Source organism: Ambystoma mexicanum, chromosome 1p, assembly GCF_040938575.1.
Source record: "Ambystoma mexicanum isolate Mex_15411 chromosome 1p, UKY_AmexF1_1, whole genome shotgun sequence".
In the NCBI taxonomy this organism is placed as follows: domain Eukaryota; kingdom Metazoa; phylum Chordata; class Amphibia; order Caudata; family Ambystomatidae; genus Ambystoma; species Ambystoma mexicanum.
The window spans coordinates 604,490,369-604,512,744 of record NC_090921.1 but is presented as its reverse complement, the minus strand read 5'-3'; the positions used below and the strand labels follow the sequence as shown (position 1 = coordinate 604,512,744).

Below are 22,376 nucleotides of genomic sequence, written 5' to 3'. Positions count from 1 at the left end.
AGCCATCTACGGTTACGCGCTCACCTCTGTTTTACTAAATAAGTGGTGTCTTAACCTAGACTTGTCGAATAATTAACTAGGGAGGTGTATATACATAGTGACTGTGTTTGAACTTGCTTGACATATTAGTGCCAGTGTATTTTTACAAGTGTGCTTTTAAATAATTATATACTTCATACTGCCTAACTCTTCTTGAGAGAAGTCTGACTGCTCAGCCAGAGCTACCAGGTAAATCTGGGTGGTGCAGACTGCTACCAATTGGGTTTACTGCTAGCTCCTGTAGACTTACCTTAGGGACCACTGCAAAAAAGTTAACTGCACAGGTTCTTAGGGATGGTGGAAAGGTGTTCCATTGAAGGGCCGCTAGATAAGGGAAGCTGGCTCCTCCAGCTGTGACTCGCTTCATTTTAGGAACTGTGAGCAAGTTCGAGTAGGGAGTTCTGGTTGGTCTAGTGGAATCCAAAAACTGTATTCTTTGGGACAGGTAGGAGGGGGCAGTTTGTCCCCTCGACGATGATTCTGCCTGCGTTATCTGCGGCATCCAAGTCGTTTTTCAGGATGCAGTTTTATACTGCCTTTCCCTCCGCTACTGCGAGGGATAGTTGTGATTTGAGGGGTTCAGGTGTTGATGCCATAAGAGTTGCAACATTATCCCCATTTATGGCAGTTGTAACTCGCCAATAACGTATTGTTTACAATCCTTGTTTGAAAGGACGCTGGGGGCAGCTCTGGGCATGGGTCTCTCTAAACTCCGTACACGACTAACTTCATTGGGCTGTGCAAATGGCACTGCCCAGAACTGAATATATTCACAAACAGCTTTCGCCATATATTTAAAGGTTTGTGTTACATTTTTCTTTGTAGAAATACTGATGTTACCCTCCCAACATGAATTAGTCTTGTCCTGAAGAGGCTGGTCCATTAGAGCAATAGGGACCAATACAGCCGAAACTTGAGTCGAAACAATTTAAATGAAAGTTGGTTCACTAAAGTCCTTTGTCTTTTGAGAATTGTTATATTATTGATATACCCGACAATAAAGAATGCATGAATGCAGGCTAAATACAAAGTGATAGGTGTGGACACAGTGAGGATTGACACACACCAGGTCCTACATAATTGTTTATAAGATTATAATTACAGTCTTTATGTTATGCGATGTGTAGATGGGTAGAATGAATGTATGTGCCTTGAGGGTGTTTTAGGTAGGAATGTCTGAGGGTTATGCACTGGCACTCATGACTATGTTGAGCCAAGGTTGCTCTACAAAGCAATATGCTAAGTTCTCTTTTTATGTACCTTGATAAATGAATTACATGTGTTTATCAAAATTGCACAAATAATTGCAAATAAATGACAGTCTTATACCAAATTGTGTGTCTCTGAATGCTAGAAGATATTCTACAGTGTGTTCACCAGTTTGCTTTTGGCACATATAAATGTAACCATGAATCCTAAGTGTAAAAGGCTAGTAGGGTGATACCAAATGTTTCCCCACTGCAATGTAAGATGCTATGTGCACTGTTAAAAAGTTACCAAAAAGACGAAAGCAAATGTGAAAGTTTCCCAGTACTGATAGTTTAAAGGACTGATCAGTTTCCCCATAACAGAATGAGCAAAAGGCCCAGGGGAGGCTTCACATCTCTGTAAAATGTCGGGACAGGTTATATAAAAAATAAAATAAAAAATAAACTATTAAAAGAAAAAAGGTTTGGGGGTCCATAGAATATTGAGTGAAAGTTGCCATAAGAGAAATATTTCCTAAGACATACAGTCAGAGTCACGTGTGTCATTCCTCAGCCATACCACAGAAGGCAGATGGGACATAGAACTGCCTAGTGTGATTGTGTGGGACTCAACTTTACCTTGCTACCAGTCCACTTTCCTTCTTAACATGAAACCAGATAGCTTTGCTACGTTACCATACAGAATGTTTTGGATCACAACTTGGTTGGACTTCAGAACACCTCACCACAGGGATTCTGAACAATCTAACAACAAGTATTGTAAGGCCAGGATAGAATGAATCAGCAGTTTAATCGAAAGATATCTTGGCTCCAGAAAGGACTACTCAATCCTTGGGACTCTTCTAGATTGATGCGTGTAGAGAGATTGTGCAAGTAAAATCATTGTGTGGGTTACTACAGTAGGTGGCCTCATTAATATATTAGAAGACCAGCTTTATAACCTGCCTGCATGCACTTGAGATAGTCAAATTGGGTTCAGGCTTAATACTTGTTGACATACACACTATCAAAACATTCCCATCTACAACAGTGTGCTGAGAACATTTTTGAAGGACTTACCAGACTGTGATGGAGGGAACTGTGTTAATGAAGAAGTTCTTTCTCTCTTTACTCGTGGGATATAATGTTCATCATCTCGGTCTGAATCTGCAGAGAAGCAAAAAAAGTCAGATAAATGGAGAGAACGCAGTTATTATAAATGTAGGTTTAACATTTTAAAAAAAACGAAGCAAGAACATAGTATACAAACATATAGAGCGAAAAGGAAGAATCTGAGCAGGCATGAATGCTTCTAGATGCACACCTGACTCAACATCGATGTTGGCCAGTAATAAATACATGTGTACAAATAGGAGTGCCTGAACAAAGACATCTGTACAAAGTCCAATCAGTTCCCTATAAGCCATATACTGTTCATAGAATATGCTAATCTCCGGATAGGCTGGGATTCTGATCTGTTTATTAAAGCGATGTTGTAAATGAGAATGAGAGCATCCAGGGAGAATTTGTTTAAAGACCTAGTCAAACGTGTTAGCCATTTGGAATCCTACAGCGAATATAGTATGACCCTCTAATCCAAAGGTCCCTTTTAAAGGCATAAGGGAGAAACCCCCAGTCTGTACTACTAAAACGCCTCCTGTGAATCTGCTTACTTCCAGGCTGCACTCCAGGAAACTCCTGTCTCAGCAAGATGGAATTTGGCAAGCCAGAGATCAAATGGCCTCAAAACCGTTGTGCCCCGCTCTTTAGCCAGATGTCCAGAGCATCCTTTGCCCAGTGTCAGAAGCGATGGGCAGCTAAATCATGGGTGAATCTTAGTGCAACCTATTCAGGACAGCTATGACCCAGGGGCACACCACCTGCTACTGCCAACAATCTAGTATGACTGAAAAGGAGGGACTGAAATACCCAGGTAACCAAATGCATTATAAAAAAATTGCTCCAACGCCATTCTTCTACTGTGTATTAAGTACTCATAAACCACCTCCAGTAATATTATCATGCAGCACTAACTGCTAATAGGAGGTCCTTTTCTCACCACTACAGTCACGTAATGCATTACAACCTACTGCAGTTGCTGATACACTATCCAATGCTTCTGATTAATATCAACGTCACAGTAGAACGCCATCAACCTTGCACTAGAATCTAGTCACTAATAGTCCCGGGAGGATAGCTCAGCAGCAACGTGTGAGCCTTGGAAGCAAGACACGAAACAAAGCAACACAGGTTTGATCCCGGGTCAGCGCTTAGAAACCTCTAGGTGTTTAAGCGTGTTATAAATACCAAACTAAGACAAAAACAATTACTCAACTAAAATGGAAACAATTCCTGTAACAGCGCCTCGATGCCCGCAGGCTGTGTGAGCGCTTTAAAAAAAAAAAAAAAAAAAAGAAAAACTGTAAATAACCTATTCTTGCCATACCCACCAATGATCCCATCACATCCTTTCATCTGCTCCTTATCCCATTTAAACTTAATGCGTTAGCCTCACCATGAACCGCCACAAAAATGTTGGGACAGTTTTTCTCAAGTCCAGCTAAGGGCTTAGAAAAACCATTCAACTGAGGCAGTACAAGACTCCACTGTTTACCTGATTTGACGGGACGATTACTGTAGCGTCCTTTCCCAGCAGAGCTTTGACCTCTCCTAGCAGAATGAGTTCTTCCTGCACAGTTTGTCTCTGTCTTGGCTGGTGGTTGGAAGATTCTGTATGAGTTCTATACAATAGCCCCCTGCCACAGTGGATAGTACCCACTTGTCGGAAGCGATACCCTCCCATGCAGGGGTAGACTGACAAATGCAAACTCCTACTGGAGGGGCATGGGAGCGGACCTGGAGCGGGTCGCTATTGCTTGGGAGAGAGCGGGGGATAGGTGGAGCCTCTTGTTGAGGGTGCTCTGCCTCTACTCCAAGACCTTCTGTGCCCACTATGAAAATTCTGCTGTGAGGACTGCTGCTGAGAGGAACCCCAAGACGTTTGCCCACCCTGCCTATAGTTAGAAGAGTGTTGAGAATTTTGTCCTCTGAATCAGCATGTATTAAGCGTGCCTCTTTGCACAAAGGGTTTGTTGGTTAGCTGTCCCAGGGACTTAAGGGCGTCTTACTCTTCTTTAGCACTTTATAGTGCGTCCGACTGCTTTCCCAAATAAGGCATTTGGATCGATTGGCCTATTGAGTAGGGTGGCTTGACTTTCTAGCTTAAAGCCGTATTGTCTTAACCATGGCATGGCGCTTAATCAGGCCGTATAGTAGCATAGGGTACTCTTATTATCGGCTGCGCCCAGATTATTTTTCCAAGATGCAGTTGGTCACCTGCTTACCCTCAGCCACAGTTTTCAGGAGCTGAGTTTTAAAAGTCATTGGGACAGAAGATTTGTTTTAGCATCTCATACCATTTATAGCAATTTTAACTCGCCAAGAGTGGCGTTATTAGCCATTCTTCTTACTTGGTATGCAGCTACTTTCCTGCCCAGTGTATACATCTTTTTGCTCTCCTTATCAGGACAGGCTTCTGGATGGACTGCAGGAGTGGTATAAACTGTGCTGCAGACTTTTTATCCCCCAAGGATGTTTTCGACAAAGTCTTTGTCCACTTGTGCCACGGTCTTGAAATGTTCGGTAGCCTTTAGGAGGAGCTCATTATACTGCAGCTGATTATGCACAGGGGAGTCCGTCACGGTGGTCCGAGGACTGCATGATGTAGACATCATGGTCATCATAATACTGGTCTGTGTCATATAGGTACCCTTGGTCTGCTAGTGAACCAGGCTCTCGAGAGCCTGAAGAGTCAATGTAATAGAGATCTTGGGAAATGTCCTGCAGAGTGCTTGGCTGGGCAGTGTCTAGTCGTGTTATTTTGGCTGCAGATTGGTCTTCAGCTGCCTCTCCTTGTGAGGTCCCTTCGAGATTGGACAGTTGATAAGGGTGACGATCAAATAAGTCCACAAAGCAGGACATTCTTTGCATTATTTTGTCAAATCTTTCAGGGGTCCATTGGGTGGAGACTGGAAGGGACACCCTCTGATGGAGACGGTTGTTGATGCTGTATGGCCCCTGAAAGGGTGTCACTAGAGAGCGAGCGGGCTCCTTAGACTTTGAAATAGGGGATTTAGATTTTTTTTTTCCTCTACACCTTGGACTTAAAGGGAGTGACTGGGACATGTTATTTAATAAGCTCAGCTCCCTCATTTTCAAGCTATTGGAAAGGGCCGTCGAAGCGTCTTTCGGTGCACGTTTGCCAGTACCCAAGGGTTTGTCAGGTTTGGAACAGACTGCAACGTCTGTTTTGGGGGCCCGTCATGTGGCAATCACTGTGGCCCAGAGGAAAGGGATTTTTCGGACCTTCTGCTCGACACCGTGTGCATTTTAACAGTCAACGAAGCAGTCGACTGTCAGCCCCTGGGGTGTGTGCTTTGTGTGGGTGCAGTGTGGGTGCCTGAGCCGCCGGGTGTCGTCTCTGTAGCAGAAACGCAGGCCTGCCGGAAACAGGGGCTCGCATACAGGAAACAGCCAGGTCCCGATTGCCCTCTGTGTCACTTAGGACAGATGCTGCCATTGCTGGACGCTCCCTCCAGGTCTATAGCGGCTATGGCCTGCATGTCGCAATGGCCCTAGCACTTAGTCTTACGGTCCTTTAGTGTCATGTGCCGAAAACGTTTGCAAAACGTGCAATCTTTTTGGGGGGGGGGTCCCTGGGGAAACCGAGGTTACACACCTTGTGCAAGTCCTTCCAGGGAAGCTTCCTGTTAGAGGAGGGACAACATTTTAAGACTCTTCTCCATAATAGGGAAAAGAGGCAGCCCAGCGATGGAAAAGGAAGAATAGGGAAATAGGCATTCTCTAAAAGGAAAGAAAGTTATGACCTCCCCCCACCCTCCCTACTGTGAAGGGCCGAGGCCCGTTGATGCCCAAGTATGCCACAGTCAAAGTTCATTGAGACGGTCCAAGTAGTCGTCGGCGACGATTAATCTGTCCTTTAAAGCCCTCCCCGAAGATCTTACGGCGGTACGGCCGTCGAAAGGATAGAAAGAAATTAACTTTTAAAACTTGTATGATTAAAGGCGTTAGCCAGAAAGAAGGAATTCTGCAACTTGCGTCTGACTATGATGGCGGAAGAAAACAAAGTGAGGGACCTCGAAGCGTGAAGGGCCATGAATACAGTGGACGTCACACTAGGGATATTACAATTAAGTGCAACTTTTCTAATAAAGTAAAAATCACTGGTCTGCTTTCTTACCATCACCATCATCTGGACTTGAACCATCGGCAGATCTCTGAAACAAGAAGGCAAACAGGATATCAGACAAAAAGTATAGTTTCTGCTTCTTTAAAGCCACCTTACTGTTTCCTCAAACAGATCTCAATCGTAAAATATGTCAAAGACAAGCTCTCAAACTGTACATAATTAATGAATACATCCTTTCACCCTACGTAGGTTAATAAAACCGTAACTCAAGATAAAAGTAAAAAGTGTTTTTACAACAGTTCCTAATTAACTTATATCTTAAAATACTATGTGAAATCATACTTGCAACCAGACATATAGACAGCATAACTCAGCAGACTGTAATCCATTGGGCTACATTTGAAAAGATATGCATTTAATTGGGACTTCTACCTGTATTCAACTAATTTTTGCTCGACTCATTTCAGAATGGAAAGGCCATGTATTATCTACAGTGTCCATCTCTTACCCTGGACCAACAATGTCTGACACACACATTTTCTTTGTTTTACAACTGCTTCCAATTTAATAGGTCTCTTTCGCTTTTTAAATGCACACTTTCAACCAGAATTTATTCCAGATTAACTTCCATTGGTCCAACAAAGGACCATACTACAATACAGGCAATGATCCATACCAAACTGATCTATTTAGAAGGCTATGTAATGGCACATGAAGAACAAATGAAAACCGCCCAAGCCCAAAACAAGTGCAACATTCAACTGCAGATCCTAGAGACTGAAAAGGGTCCAAACAACGATGGGCCTAGTTTGAGCAGAACCACGAGGGACATGGCCGAACAAACTTTACCAGTTATCAACCTGACTACATCAACTTTTCTGCTCAACACTCAAACGGAACCCCAACCAGCAAAAATGAACCAAACACTCAATAACGGACGAAAAAAAGAAGTGCTATTTATAGTGGAGGATCCCGGCCAGCATCAAACCGCAAATTGCATCACTCGGCAAAGTCCAAACCAGCCTTTTCTGATTTTTATAAAACCTAGGAAAAAATAGAGTTATCAATAACGAGAAGGGACTAGTAAAAAACCCAATAAAAAACGACTCAGACCGCACCAATAAAAGTTGCATCACATGAAGCTGTGCCCGAGAGACTAAGGTTCAACTCACGGTCCCCGGAAAAGCATGAAACTACAACAAAATCCTCTAACAAAACTTCTCAGAAAACCCAGCCCTTTCCTTCACCAAAAACAGCTGAGGACTTTTTGGAAAGTGAGATACTTATGAACACCAGTCAACACCTCGAAGATGAATCCTCGCCGTGTTCAATAAGTGATACATACACCACCTGCAATAGAGAGAAAAGTTAACCTTGCCTCCATACTTTCAAGTTCATGCCTCAATATAGATGAGGATAGTCCTGAGCAAAACTCGCCCTTCTCCACGCTGGAAGAACACCGCAAAACACACTGCGGGCAGAACACCAGAAAAAACTGGTTTCCCCAGATCGGCCTTTAAATAGAACCCAACAAAGACTATGGGACGTGGTACATACTACCCCAGTTCCAGATAAGACCAGCCGGAGAAACCAAGTGGCCAGCCAAACTAACAGAAAACTAAGTACTCATCATGAAAGAAAAACACGGGAAAAAGAAGCCACAAGCTCCTCAACAGACGCTCATACCCAAAAAAAAAGGAGACCCGTGAGTTTCATCATCTATCCAAGACGGTAAAATATGGACCCTAGGCATAGACACAGCAGAGCGCTAACCTATCTGCATATTTCATCAGGGTCAGCCAAAGACTTGTTGAGGCAGGAGGCTAAAGACCTTCTAAGACTAGGGTACGACCTTACCGAAACGTGTAATAAGAGCTCACGGAGACGGGCTCAAACTCGCACAGATCGTGGAAGAACTTCAAACCGCTCAGACATTAGCGTTGACAAAAATCAAAAGTAAGAACTACACTGGGCTAAAGACGACGTCTCTAAAAGACGAATTCCAAAAGCTAGCCCGTAAATCCCTACTCGAAAAACATGAGCACAAGCCCCAAAATCTACTCCAGAAGGCCAAGGCTTCAAGTAAACAAAAGCAGTGCCGTGACACGCCAGCAAAGGAGAGTAACATTCAACCGACTAACGAAGGGAATAAAGCCTACCCAAACATGGAAAAAAATAAATAAATACGTAAATAAATCCGGCAAGAAGTCCCAACACCGACGACCTTGACGGAAATTAATGTGCATAAATCACCTACATCTGGCCTCTGGCATGGCTCCCAAAAGCCTTAACAACCAAGCGAAACAAATAGCAACTCAAGTGAACACCTCGTCGGAGCTGTGCACAACAGATACGGTCACGCATGACCTAAGACTTTGCTCCTGGAACACAAGGGGCTTTCTACACTTGGCTACTACTGGCGATGTAAACCTAGGACAGTACGATATCTTGCGTTTACAAGAAACATGGCTCACGAAATAACCTATTTTAGACGGATACAAAGTCATCCTGGCCCCGGTTAAAAAGAGCTTTATGGGACGACCTTCACCTGGTCTTCTTATGGCTAGTCGTATTGCCCATGGGCTTAAGAGGGATTAAGTCCCGACGGCAAACCAAAATCTGCTAGCAGTCATTTTTACATGGAACCACAAAAATGAGTTAGATAAGACGGTGCAATCTACACAAATAGCCATCTTAAACACGTATTGGAACCCTGTAAAAATCAAAGCTTCAATTTTTTTGATGGAAATCGAGACTGCTATCGACGATATCCAGGCGGTTCACCAAGTGCCTAACATCTAATATGTGGAGACTTAAACGCTACCTGTATACTCCCCAAATCTAAACCAAAACCGACTTCAGATGAGAGGAATTCTCTGGCTAAATCTAAGGAACACCAGAAAACTGCAAAGTCTAGACATAGTCTTCCCAAGCTAAGACCGTCTTCCGACCTGGACAAATAGAAAAACACAATCCACCATCAACCACATCTTGGTCTCGAGACAGTTTTTAGAATTGATCACGTCTTTTGAAGTGGTCCAAAAGAAGGCTAGTGATCATAACCTGTTAACAACTACTTGGAAGAGTATCAATGACCCAGTGGGAAAAACGACCCATCAGCTCGAACTAAATCCTCAAGGAAATAGACTTCGACTCTCGGCCAAAGACATCAGAGAGCTGAATAAAAAGTACAGTGCGATCAAAACTAGTGAACCGCACAATTCAACTGACTACAATCCTCTAATAGCATTAAAAAAAACTAGCTACAATAAATAGCCATCTACTGCTCAAAAGAAACATACATACGATATTCTGCTGGTTCAACTAAAATGGACAGCCAGGAGGCAAAAAAAATGTACCAAGCTTGGCTGAGATCACATCGTGCAAAACTTTACCAACAGGACTGCGAAGCAGTACTCAAGTCCATATGTACGAAAAACGTGAGAATTTTGGTCACTGCTAAACTATTCCACGTCAAACAGGAGTGAAGCTATTAGAAATGGCATAGGTGAAGAAACCAGGACAAACCACTTTAAGACACTATTCAAGCCTCCTACGGGTCAGCCATTTCTTAAGCCAACCAAAAATTAACAACTTGGGAAAGAATAGACGACCAAGAGGAAATCTGTAACCTAATAATAAAAAATAGAAAAACTCAAGAGCCCCAGGTCCCGAGGGCATTACTATTATAGACCTAAAAGCCCATCCTGAAGCCTGGGCGAAATTCATTAGCCAGGTCTTCGCAAGATGCTCAGAGACCAAATCCATACCGGCCTCATGGACTTCAGCCATCATAGCTCATAGCAGCGACCCTTCAAACTACTGCCCAATTGCACTGCTAGACCAGATTGGAAAGGTCTTTAGCTCTCTCCTCTTGAGAAGGTTTCAAGTTTGGGCCAAAGAGGTGCCATGCAATGACCAGTTCCAGTCAGGGTTTAAAAAGAAAATGGGAACTACAGCCAACATCTGGTTAATAAGTGCTCTGTAAAGCAAAGTGATGTAAGGAGGACCCAGGCTGTACATGGCTTTCATAGATTTCACTGAGGCCTTTGATAGGGTCGACAGGAGGCGCCTTTGGGGCAAACTAGAAGGCTGGGTCTGTCTGAACTAAATCTTAGACCCCATCAGAGCCCTACACAAAAACACTACAGTGAGAGTATGGCTAAATTGCCAAGGGTCCCCACCGGCAACCATCCTGATTCAAAGGGGAGTCAAACAGGGCTGCCCACTGGCCCCTTCTCTCTTTTTGGCTTACCTTGGCTACTACAAATCATCAGAAGACACGGTAAGGTAATTTCCACCTAAGTTAGGGCAACAATAAATCAGCAGACTATTATATGCCGATGACCTAATCTTAATTGACCAGACGCCCATCGGTCTACAGCGCCAACTTGAAAGCCTATTACTATACACAACAATCAATAACTTGGAAGTCAACAAAGAAAATAACCAAAATAATGATTGTGGAAAAAACAGTCAGGAAACTGGACAAGACCAAATGGCACTTCTAATTATCTGAGATCGACAAAGTAAAGAGCTTTAAATATTTAGGCATAACTTTGGACAGCACAAAAAGGGAATCTGCAATGCAAGATGCCTTACGAGTAAAAATCAGAAAAAAGGCAACACAAGGAAAGGCCATTGACAAGAAATTCGGCCGTTTTTCATCAATACCAGTTATTGAGTTTTACAAGATGAAAGTAGTACCCTCAATAATCTACGGCGTAGAGGCAATGCCACTGATACCGAGTGAAACATGGCCAAAACTCGAAGCATACTATTGGAGGACAGTCCTCGGTCTACCAACTTCTACACCAGTAGCGTTAATTCGAAGAGAACTGAGTCTTTTGTCCCTGCAGGGGCATTGAACTGTAACTCTTTGATGCTATTTAGGAAATGTCCGATTCCAACGAGCGTGCTGCCATACAGACTGATTACCTCAGAGATGCAGAATTCAACCAACAAGACACTACAAATTTGGAGTGCAGGAAATACTGCACTTCTAAACTCAATTGAGAGCGGAGAGGAAGAACTGGTGAACAACCCGGTCAAAGTGCTAAAAAAAATAAATCAAATAACTAGACTAGATTCAGACTTTGGCAAACGCCTCAGAAAACAAATTAACATCTCACTTGCCCCCTTCATGCAACGAAATTGAATGAATTACAGGGTTTCATCAAGCAATTCCCAAGTAGGCAAGCTAGAAACGTCCTCCAAAGAGCTAGACTTAACCTAATACCCACTAACGAAATTAAAGCAATTAGAGGTCCCTCAAGTGCCAACTACTGCAGATTCAGTCAAAAACCAAACGAAAAAGAGACCATTCGCCAGCTTCTCTGAAATTGCACAGAATCAGTAAAAACCAGGTCGGCATAGATGAAAATTTTCAGCTGACCTCTCGATCGAGGGTGAAAACTGCCGGTGGTCCACGATGATAAGTGGGGATAAACCGACCTGGCTTTAAAATCCTTCAACATCTAATGGCAGAACTTGAAAATCTACCTGAACCCCTGGAAAACAGCTTGACCACAGACTTTGTTTTCTTCCTCAAGAAACAACAAGACGTTTCTTTCTTTTAGCTTCATTTACATTTACTTTCCCAATCGATTTGTCAACTGCTTCAAAGAGTAACATCTTAAAGAGCCAACTCATGGCTTTAAAGACAGACACTAGGAAAAGTTTGACAAAAAAAAAAAAAATCAGGAACAAATCTTTTGAAATAGACCAACTACTGCAGAAGATCATGTTGTAAAAATCAATCATTGATTAATACAAAATTAAAAAAAAAATTAAAAAAAATGCACACCTTCAACCAGTATTTATTCCAGATTAACTTCCATTGGTCCAACTTTGGAACACTGTCTGAAATGTCAATGTATTAGACTCCAAACAGAAATAGTGTAAAAAACATAAATCACTCAAGGAAGGAATACTTTCACTGCTATTGCCTAGTCCCTTCGCCCAGAGGCATGGAATCGTTAATATCAACAATAATACAACACTGCAGTTCATTTGTTGGCAGACAATGAGTTTAAACTGGAAGTCTGTGCCAATATTGCACTCTCCCATCATATGCCCCACTAGCTAACATACCTCTGCACATTGTCTCTGCTTTTGCTATAAACAGAGCGATTGTTGCTTTATGATCCCACATTAATTGGATCGCCCAGCAGACTAATGAAAAACTGTCATAGCACACAATGCAGACTGTCAAAAACGCAGCTGTAAACAAATCCTGAAGTTGAGGCAAAAATGCTCTTGGAAATGGCTCCTTGAAAAGGGCTCTGATCAAATCAGGAAAATGTCCAATACATATAGATCGCAAAAGAGTACCAGGGAAATCAGAGAGGTTGGTTTGCAGTTCAAATGGAAATAAAAAGACAACGAAGCTGCATTGACCCTCACTGAGTTCAAAAACAATCGTCTGGGCACCCTTAAAATGGTCCTGCTGTACATCACACAAGATACATTTTAGCACACAGTGAAGACGTTTCATGTCAAGGTAGGAAATCATTTTTTCTGCTACTTCAGAAGGTTCTAAAAAGGAAAACAGGGAGGCAATACTCCTTGTTTACTTAGAATTATGAATGAACTTCATAAAGAAGAGTTCTAGAAACAAATAGTTGATACACTCAGGAGTACGGAGTGTAGTAGTCCCTTCTCCATTTCTTTTGGTGTCAATGATAGTCGGATCAGGCGGTGGTGAAAAGGGACCAGTGTTCGAGAGCCCGAAAGACAGTCAAGGTGGTTTGTAGAGCTAGAGGGTGGGAGCGGGGTCATTGAACATAAGGTGCAGTGATAAGAGGCTATAGACAGCGGTGTGGGCACAGGTTAGGACGACGGGGCAAGTTGAAGACAGGAAGTGTGTGTAGGCAATTGGTGGGCTGGGTTTGCAACCCATTCCATGATGTAAGCCCTGTGATTCGTACCTCTGATTAGCAAGGATGCATCATTACATCACTGCATGTATGTCAATAGTAGATAAGGACTAAGCATTACAAGTCTCAGGAACAGTTTTTGATTTGCATGCTGAGCTAAGACACCAACTAGTGGTTACAACCTTTGTCAAATTTAAAAACAGTCATAGCAGGCATCAGATCCTTCTATAATGCTTGGGTGCTTCACACAGTGCTCCTGTGGGGGCCTTTTTCAGATTGGTAAACACTGGATTTCCTAAGTGAAAAGAATACACATTTCTATGGCAAATGCTGATAACAAAAGTCTCTGCAAACAAATGTTATGAACCCATAGAAACATGCTTTGACAATTTCAGAAGGAAAATAAATCCGATATATGTCAATGGAAATAGAGGCATTGTAACAAGAACCTGTATTTAACTATGTGCTAAAGATAGCAAACAGTCTTTAGAAATGGATTAAATGGTATGCGGGAGATCTACTTGCTTTTGTACAGATTTCTGGTAGACCATAATTAGTTCACCCAAGACGGTTTCAATTTCAAATATGAAAAACCTAACCCCACTGTGGAAAAAGGATGAGTGTCCGAAAAGATAGGATGAATAAAAAGTGCACACAAAGTACTGAGAACCAAAATAGGCTGGGCCAAATGGTGGCCACAAAACCCATGCAAAACAGGCGCTGGCTGGAAGGTTTACAATTAAACTTAACCTCTGGCATTGCTCTGGGCAACCCAGCAGACCACTGTTCTTCGCCTGCCAAGCCATTACAAAAGGGGAAATACCATATTCATATCAGGCTTCGTCCCACCACAAAAAGGGCAGTCCAGTCCTAACAGCTTGGTCACATCCCTTCTGCACAAGCATACCGAAACATAAAAATCATGCTGCACAGTGGTTTTAGTGGAGGTTTGAAAGCCATTCTTAGATCATCCGAGGTAACGCTGTTGCAAATAACTGATTGTTATCTGTGTTTACTAGTCTAAATCCCTGCTTTTTACAACCATGGAGATGAATATAAAATGGAGACTCCGAATCAGATACTTGTCCCCAGAAATGGGGCGCTTTCGGATATCTCAAACTTCTTTATTCGTCCATGTATGCAAGAGAAATAAGTTGAAAGCTACTAACCGAAAGCTACTAACCAAGCACTCAAAACCATCAATTCTCCACATGCAAACAGCACACCATACCTTATTCGGCAAGAGTAAATCACTCACCAATGGCTAACGCAAGTAGAACGTTTGTACCCTGCATGTACTTACAAAACTTGCCTCATAAGCAACAGGGCACTACCTGGGAAATAATTTCATTTTTAGAAGAAACTGACAATTCTTTTTTTTTACAAGTACAACCAACCAAGGCATTATACCTAAGCCTCAGTGGGTGTTACCCATGTTTAATATAGTCCATAAACATCCACATCCATAGAATTAAGACATTCTGTCTTTTTACAAAAGGTGATACAGAAGTTAGTTTGGTTGCATGGAAAGATTTGTGCCGCTATATGAGGCTGAGCAGCATTAGTCTCTCAAAAACTATTGTATAAAAGGGAAAAGACAAAATGACCAAAGAAAGATTTTGTACTCTTTTTGAGTCAAAACACCAGGAGCAATGCATTTTGAAATAGCAATTAAGGGTGACCTTGCAAAGATCAAAGCCTGGGTAGCTCAAGTTCACCATTTGTTGCTTTTCAAATCAGAAGCTCTTTAAACCATGCAGTATGAATCGGTCAATAGAATTAAGTTGATGGAAAAGGTGGAGAAATAATAACTGTGAAACCAGAACATATCGTCCAAACTTCTTTGAAGGTAAGAGAGCTACATGCCTTTAGTGCGTACCCCACCAATAATCTGGTACAAATGTTAAAAGCTTGTTGAGGAGGCACGCAATCAAACAGCTCAACAAGAAGCCTCCTTTTTAGTCATTCCCATTTTCAGTTGGTCTATGACGGACTCAAGATGTATAAGGGATTGAGGCGCCCCACTTGCTACACCTATAGTCATGCATACTTCAGTTGATTGAACCACTACAGCAATATGGATACTTTTCTCTTAGGAAGCATGTAATGTACAACAGTTCATATTTGAAAGACAACCGATCAGTAATAAATATCTCAATATCCACATATGACTCTGGAAATTCAGGCGTCATGTACCAGTATTCCTAAACACAAAACCTTGCTGGTCTTGGAAGAGGTTCGATGTGTACCAATTATTATTCACAGATCAAGGACAATTTTACCAACAAATAAGGACAAGCATTGGATCTAGGTTCGCCTCCAGTCTGGTCAACACTACACAAACTATTTTAAACGAGAGAAAACCAGAAAAAATCTAAGCCGTCAAAAATCCATCCAATGGTCACATTACAAGCTGCATCATGTACACAGATGTTGTGTTCATCTGGAAAGGCACACAGTCGGAATTTCAAAGGTTACACGCATGCAACCATGTCTTAAGATAGACAACCAGCCTATACACTTCCTAGATGTATAACTAACCAAGGTAGTAGATCTGATAAATTGTGTTCACAAAGAGCACAGCACAGAACAGAACAGAATTCTTTTACGATTTGGGAGCTTTCGCTGAAAGGCACTGATGCACAACTTACCCTTTGGAAATTCCGCCATTACAGGAGGAATTGTTCCAATGTGGAAGAATTCAACCAGTAGGCCATGGACTCGATAGCAAGAGGAAATCCAAGAACTCCACTAAGGAGTTTACAAGAGAGCAAATTCTATCCCAAGAGCGCGCAGCGGAAAAAAACATCCAGAGATATTGAATCAGTGGATGACGTGCACTCGTGTACAGATCTCAAGCAAATCGGATCAACATTTTTTTTTTTTTATCTTAAAGAGCGGGGAAATCCGAAAGGTCAAAGCAAATAACACCTTATATCCCAGTTTGGTTTTTACATCAGCTCAAACTCTGATCAGCGATTCAAATTACCAATTGCGGGCCACTGCAGGACAGACCAGATACGCTCTGGCAGACCAGATACGCTCTGGCAGACGGTGCAGCAAGTGGACACTCACCGTTTTTGTCGTATGTCGCTTCCCAACAACAGCCATCGACCGAGTTGCAAAAAATATGTCAAAGTGCATTTACAAACTACAAATCATCTATATACTTGGCCAACTGCCCGTACAACAAAGGGCAATTAAACCCCTTTGTTTGCATTGCTTCTGTATTAGACACAACAAGGAAATGCTCCTCTAGTGGAACAATTTATACAGCATGGCCAAACAGCAAAGGGTCACCATCAATGAGCAGGTTAACTATACACGGTGGTGGGGCGTGGCTAGAGGCCGATGGGGTAGGTCTGCACCCGTGACCACTCCTGCCTGATCCTGCTTGATCTGAGGCAAAAGAAAACAGTATGCGAGGCTACGAAATTCACAAGAGTCTCTGAACCTGTGTGAACCTCTCAGGAGTGCATAGGCAAAGCAGGTAGAGAGGCAGATCGTAGGCGAGGGTGATACGCCGTGCGACTCAGAGTGCCCTATGATTCAGACTGGAAGCAAGTTGGCAAGCGCAAGATGGTGGAGAACAAAGGAGGAGAACGGGCACTTGTGTGATTAATGGTGCCGGCTGACCAGGAAGGCGCAGCGAGAAGCAGCTGGGAGACCCGCTGCCAGCAAGGGGCAAAGGGTGTAGTGGAACACCAAACTGGACAATTATATATAAAATCAAAAACAATAAGAAAAGCGAACGGAGGGAAGAATGAACGAACGCACGTGAGACACTGAGTTGCCAAGTATGAAGAGTGGAGAGGAGAGCCGTTCTCTGGACTAGAGCACAGTGATATGTGCAGCGAAAGCGCAGTGCGGGCACCCTGGCGGAAGCTGGATCCTTCATGAAGACAGAGTGAGCGGTGCGCCGGCCCGCATGACTAACGAGGGAGAAGTGGAGTGAGGACGTACCCTGCAGAAACAAAAAGGGGCCCGCGTAGCTTGGCGACTGGTGGCCTGAAGACACGCGGCCTTCTGAATGCTGGTAAGGCGTGCTGAGTCGGAAGGTAAGCGAACGGTTGACGGGTCAACACGGAGGGCCCCTGGAACAACGAATAATCCAGCAGCTGGGGCGGATTGCTGTGCGGTGACCTGCAGTCTGGACCCATTGGACGCAGTGGATTATACAAGGAGTCCTGGCAAACAAGTACTAGTGCTGGGAGGAGCGCTGCCCCTTCGTGTTGGGACTTGAGCTGCTTATAGGAGGAAAGTGGACTGGGAGGACGGGAAAGAGAACCCGGGCTCACGAGGGAAAATAGACATACTGCCCAAGTAAAGTTGGGGCTGAAGTGGAGGCGTGAAAGAGCCAAGTGCCTTTGGAAGTGTGGGGCGAGTAGTTTAGTGCATATATGACCCTGGGTTACGCGGTGACACTGGGGGGCAAGGCCTGTGTTACATTAAGCCAGCGCAGACTGTGGTGCAACGAGCCGCTGGGAAAGGAACAGTGGACCCAGAGAAGGGGGCACACAGATGGAGCCCAGCTTGTGACGCAGTAGGCCTTACAAGACAGTAGGGGGCCTAGGGTTCGAAATCACTGGAGGAGCTAACAGGATAAACTGGCTTTGGCGTTGGAACCCTGTAAGGAGCCCATAGTTGCGCTCTTGTTGTAGCAGCCAAAGCCAGGACATGGAAGAACTGCTGATTGGGGGCAGGGGCAATAGATAACACTGTTACCGCTCACAACTATGTGCAGTGAGTGGAACATGGAACTGAGCACCCGATGAGGATTGGAGCGGGCAGAGGTATAGCCCAGGGGTGCTAAGCACAGAATATAGAGTCACCACAGGTGATCGAAGTATATAGACGTCCCCACCCTCCAAGACATCACTCGAGCAGGGCCCACTCAGAGGAGCAGAGGTGGTTGGTTCCACAGGATATTGTTTGGGCTCACCAATGCGGCATATACAGCAACAGTTAAGTTCAGGCCTCCTGTCGAAAGCGAGTGGCTGACGGAGTTGCTTGCGGAACACGTGTGCGTAAGGAAACTGGCTGAATGCCTCCCAAGTTGGCCAAAATTAATGCTAATCAACCAACCTTGGATAGCTTCGCTCAAACTAAGCAGCAGCACTTGAGAAGGATATGGAACCGGAGCAGGAGAAGAGGGAAGAGGGCCATGGAGTTGCACAAGCAGGTGATGCTAGCAATAGCATATCTGAAAGCATCATTGGGGATACAAATTGAGGCAGTGAATAGATGTGGGACTCCTGCATCAGGATGTTAGGAGCTTGGCAGAACGTACCACAACTGGAGACACAAGTGAAAGAATTCCGGCGCACTCCAGGAAACGCAAGCTGATGTCCACGTCTTACAGCAGAAGGTTGGTCTACTGGAAAATAGAGTGGAGGAAGCAGGACGGCGGGCCCGGAGAAATAATGTACGCATTGTTGGTCTGCTGGAAGGGGAAGAAGGGACAGATCAGACGACGTATATTGAGAATATGCTGCTACAGGAAATTAGGCCGGGGAACCTCACATAGGGTTTCACAATTGAAAGCGTGCACAGAGCACAGGCTAGGCGGCCCCCTGCAGGGACGCCCCCAAAACCAATCATCGCCAGTCCTGAACTAGTGGCAGTTGTTTCTAGTTGGGGGATTTAAAAGGGGGGAGGGGTTGCCTGCAGGTAGGGTGAACGGGACAAATACCGCATTCTGGATTGTAGTCTTGCAAGGGAGAGGGAGGAACCGGGGGTGGGATTGGGGGCAGTGGGCCGAGAGAGGGAAGACAAAAAAAAATTGGCAGGAACTAACAGTACTTACATGGAACGTGAGAGGGTTGAACGATTTTGTAAAACGTAACAGAGTATTCTCATATCTCAAAAGGAATAGAGTGGATGTGGCCATGCGGCAAGAAACGCATCGCACGACAGACAATCAGGCGTTGCTAGCTGGGACATTGAGGGGGAAGTTCTTCGGCTCTGCGCATTCTGCTTATGCTCGTGGTGTCTTGATATGGATTGCGCCCTCTGTTCCCCATAAGGCTACTCATGTGCAAACAGATAATGAGGGAAGAATGGTGCTTGTGCAGGGATTTCTGGTGCAAGTGGAGAAATGTATGGTAAACACGTATGCCCCCAACCAGGGTGCTGCTCAGTTTTTTTCAAGCTTTATATCCACCGTTAGGCCCGTATAAGGATAGTAATATGTTAAGGGGGAAGGAGGGAGTTTTCAATTGTACGTTGAACCCAAGTCTAGACTGGTCAGATGCTAAATATACCAAACCAGCTTCGCCCGCCAGGACGTTGCAGACACTCCTAGAATCCTTTGCTCTAGAGGATGTCTAGAGAGTGCTTCATCCGGATACCAGACACTACTCGCATTTATCAGCACCACAGCATTGAAGGTGGTGGTTAGAGGAGCTGCTCTAGCAGAGTCCAGCAGTGCCCAAGTAAATGTCAATCGGGAACTGACCTCTCCAGAGGAACGATTGAGGGCCTTACAGCAGTCGCAAGAGCAATCCCAAAACAAAGACGAGAGGGTTGGGGAATTACAACGAAAAATGCATGGATTGCTGAGAGAGGCTAGGCAAACATAGCATTGCCAAATATACAGAGAGACAGCACATGGAAGGGGACCAGCCCAGTCACTTATTAGCATGGCTGTACAAGAAGGAGGTACAACAAATTCCCATACACGTGATCAACAATGGACAGGAGGAAATATGTCGTACTCAAAAGGGGCTGAATTAGGTATTCTGTGAATTTTATCAACAATTATACAAGGAGGGACGCCCCCCGCCCCCCCAGCACCAAGCACCTCATTGGCGAAGTATTAGATGAGACTGACCTCCCGGGATTGTCCCAGGAGGAAAGAGATAGTCTAGAGGCGCCCATTACAGTGGAAGACATACATAATACAATTGTGGGTTTGCCGATTGGGAAGACGCCATGTTCAGATGGGGGTTGCCTAGTGAATTTTATAAAGAATATGCACAAGCATTGGCCCCCCACTTGCTTAGTACTTTCTAGGATTCCTATGCAGCGGGGGTAAATTCTCCCCCATAACCTGAGAGAGTCCATAATCATACCTCTACTTAAGCCCCATAAAACTACGTTGGAATTTAGTTCCTATAGGCCTTCTCAATGTTGAATCAGGATAATAAGATTTTGAAATCCATATTCAAATCAAGGATGATAAAGGTAATTTGCAAGCTGCTAACCTCTGGCACTTAGTGTTTGTCGCCGTCGCGAATAGATCTATCTGGGGATTGCCCCATCGTCGGAATAGCAGATCCACTTGAGCTCCCTGCTGAGCGAGTCGGCGACAGTGTTCTTTACTCCTGCCAGCTGGAAGGGTACTAGGAACATCCCGTGGACAATGGCCCAGTGCCACAGATCCTGCGCTTCCTTGGATAGGGCTGGGGATCTGGTGCCCCCTTACTTCCGTATGGGGAACATTGTGGTGGTGTTGTCTGTGAAGACCCTCACCACCTTGCCCTTGAGGGACGGGAGGAACGACTTGAGGGCCCAGAACACGGCTCTAAGCTCCAGGACGTGGATATGTAGTGCCTTCTGCTCCGGGAGCCAAAGGCCTCTTGCGTGGAGATCTCCGGTGTGCGCTCCCCATCCTTCCAGGGAGGCGTCCGTCGTCACCGTCTCCTGATGTGTCGGGGTCTGGAAGTACATACCAGCCGCTAGATGTGCGCGGTTGCCCCACCACCAGATTGCTTGGCGGAACGTCTCATTGAGGGAGATCTGGTCTTCCAAACTGCCCGCTGCTTGCATCCAACGGGCATCGAGGAACTCCTGCAGTGGTCGCATCTGCAACCTGCATAGGCGCACGAGGTAGATGCACAATGACATGCTGAGTAGGGACTTGATGGACCTCACCCTGGCCGTGTCCATGGTCAACAGCCCTTGCACCTTGCCCAGGAGGGCCTTCGTCCTTTCCTCCGACGGCAAAGCCAATCGCGCCACTGTCGAGTCTGTCTCCCGGGAACAGGGTGTCTTGCGATGGTACCAAGTAGGATTTCGTGAAGTTGATCGAGAATCCCAGATCCGTGAACAGTTGGACAGTCTTCGCTATGTGATCGACGGAGACTTCCCTTGACTTTACTCGGATGAGCTAATCGTCCAGGTAGGGGTAAACCTGGGTCCCCTTCAGGCGCAGCCGTGCCGACACCGGTGCCAGGCACTTGGTGAAGACCCTGGGTGACGACTTCAATACGAAGGTCTTGAACTGGCAGTGTCGCCCTTGGACCACGGACCGTAGGAACTTTCGAGGTCCTTTGAGTATGGGGATGTGGAAGTAGGCGTCCTCCAAGTCCAGCGACGATAGGAAGTCGCCCTCCTCCAGCTGTCCCAGCAGGTGCTGCGGGGGGACCATCCGTAATTTCTGGGACTTGATGTATTTGTTTAGACGACAAAGGTCCAGAATGGGTCCCCAAACGCCGGTCTTCTTTCAGACGAGGAAGTACCGCGAGTATACTCCGGAGCCCCGCAGCCTCTTCGGGACGAGTTCTATCGCGCCCTTTTTCAGCATTGCTCGTACCTCCAGAAGTAGCTGTGGCACGTGGTTTTCCTTCCTGGGCACAGGTGGTAGACGGGGACACTTTCTTTGGAATTCCAGAGGGTGCTGACGAATTTTGCCAGCCGGCCTCCCATCGGGGTGCTTGGGTGGGAGCGCGACGTCACGGCCAGTTCAATCCTGCTTCGCCAAGGCCTTGTCGCCTTGGCCTCCTTGGCGACAACGTCCTCTGGCCTTGCTGCGGCCTCTGTAGGCCTCTTGCGACGATGAGCGGGCCGTCTGGCGGTACGACGAGGAACTGCCACCAAATCCTTTGGAGGCACCTTGAGACTTGCCTCCGTGGGGTTCGAAACAACGGCCGTCGATGGAGAGAAGCCAAGGCCCGGGCCGCCTCGGTGTCCGCCTTGATGGCCTGCAGTGACTCGTCCACTGCCTTGCCGAACAGGTTGTTCCCGTCAAAGGGCAGGTCTAGTACCCTGGTCTGAACGTCCTGATGGAAGTCTGTGGCCTTGAGCCAACCGCGTCGGCGAAGGCAAAGCTGTTGCCCATCT

The 22,376-nt window shown here is 45.2% G+C and overlaps 1 protein-coding gene across 7 annotated transcripts in view; it reads right to left on the bottom strand.

The window, feature by feature from the left end:
- The window catches only part of RANBP3 (RAN binding protein 3), a 1,483,781-nt gene that overhangs the window by 1,213,441 nt on the left and 247,964 nt on the right, over positions 1-22,376 (bottom strand). For all 7 annotated transcript variants that reach the window (XR_011303967.1, XM_069649581.1, XM_069649583.1 and 4 more), the window contains 2 exons: positions 6,487-6,523; positions 2,307-2,393 (listed from right to left, as the gene is read on the bottom strand). Coding sequence is in view for 6 of the 7 variants with exons in the window: in XM_069649581.1 (XP_069505682.1) it covers positions 2,307-2,393; positions 6,487-6,523 (124 nt within the window). In the remaining variant the exon portion in view is untranslated. The remainder of the gene's footprint in view (positions 1-2,306; positions 2,394-6,486; positions 6,524-22,376) is intronic.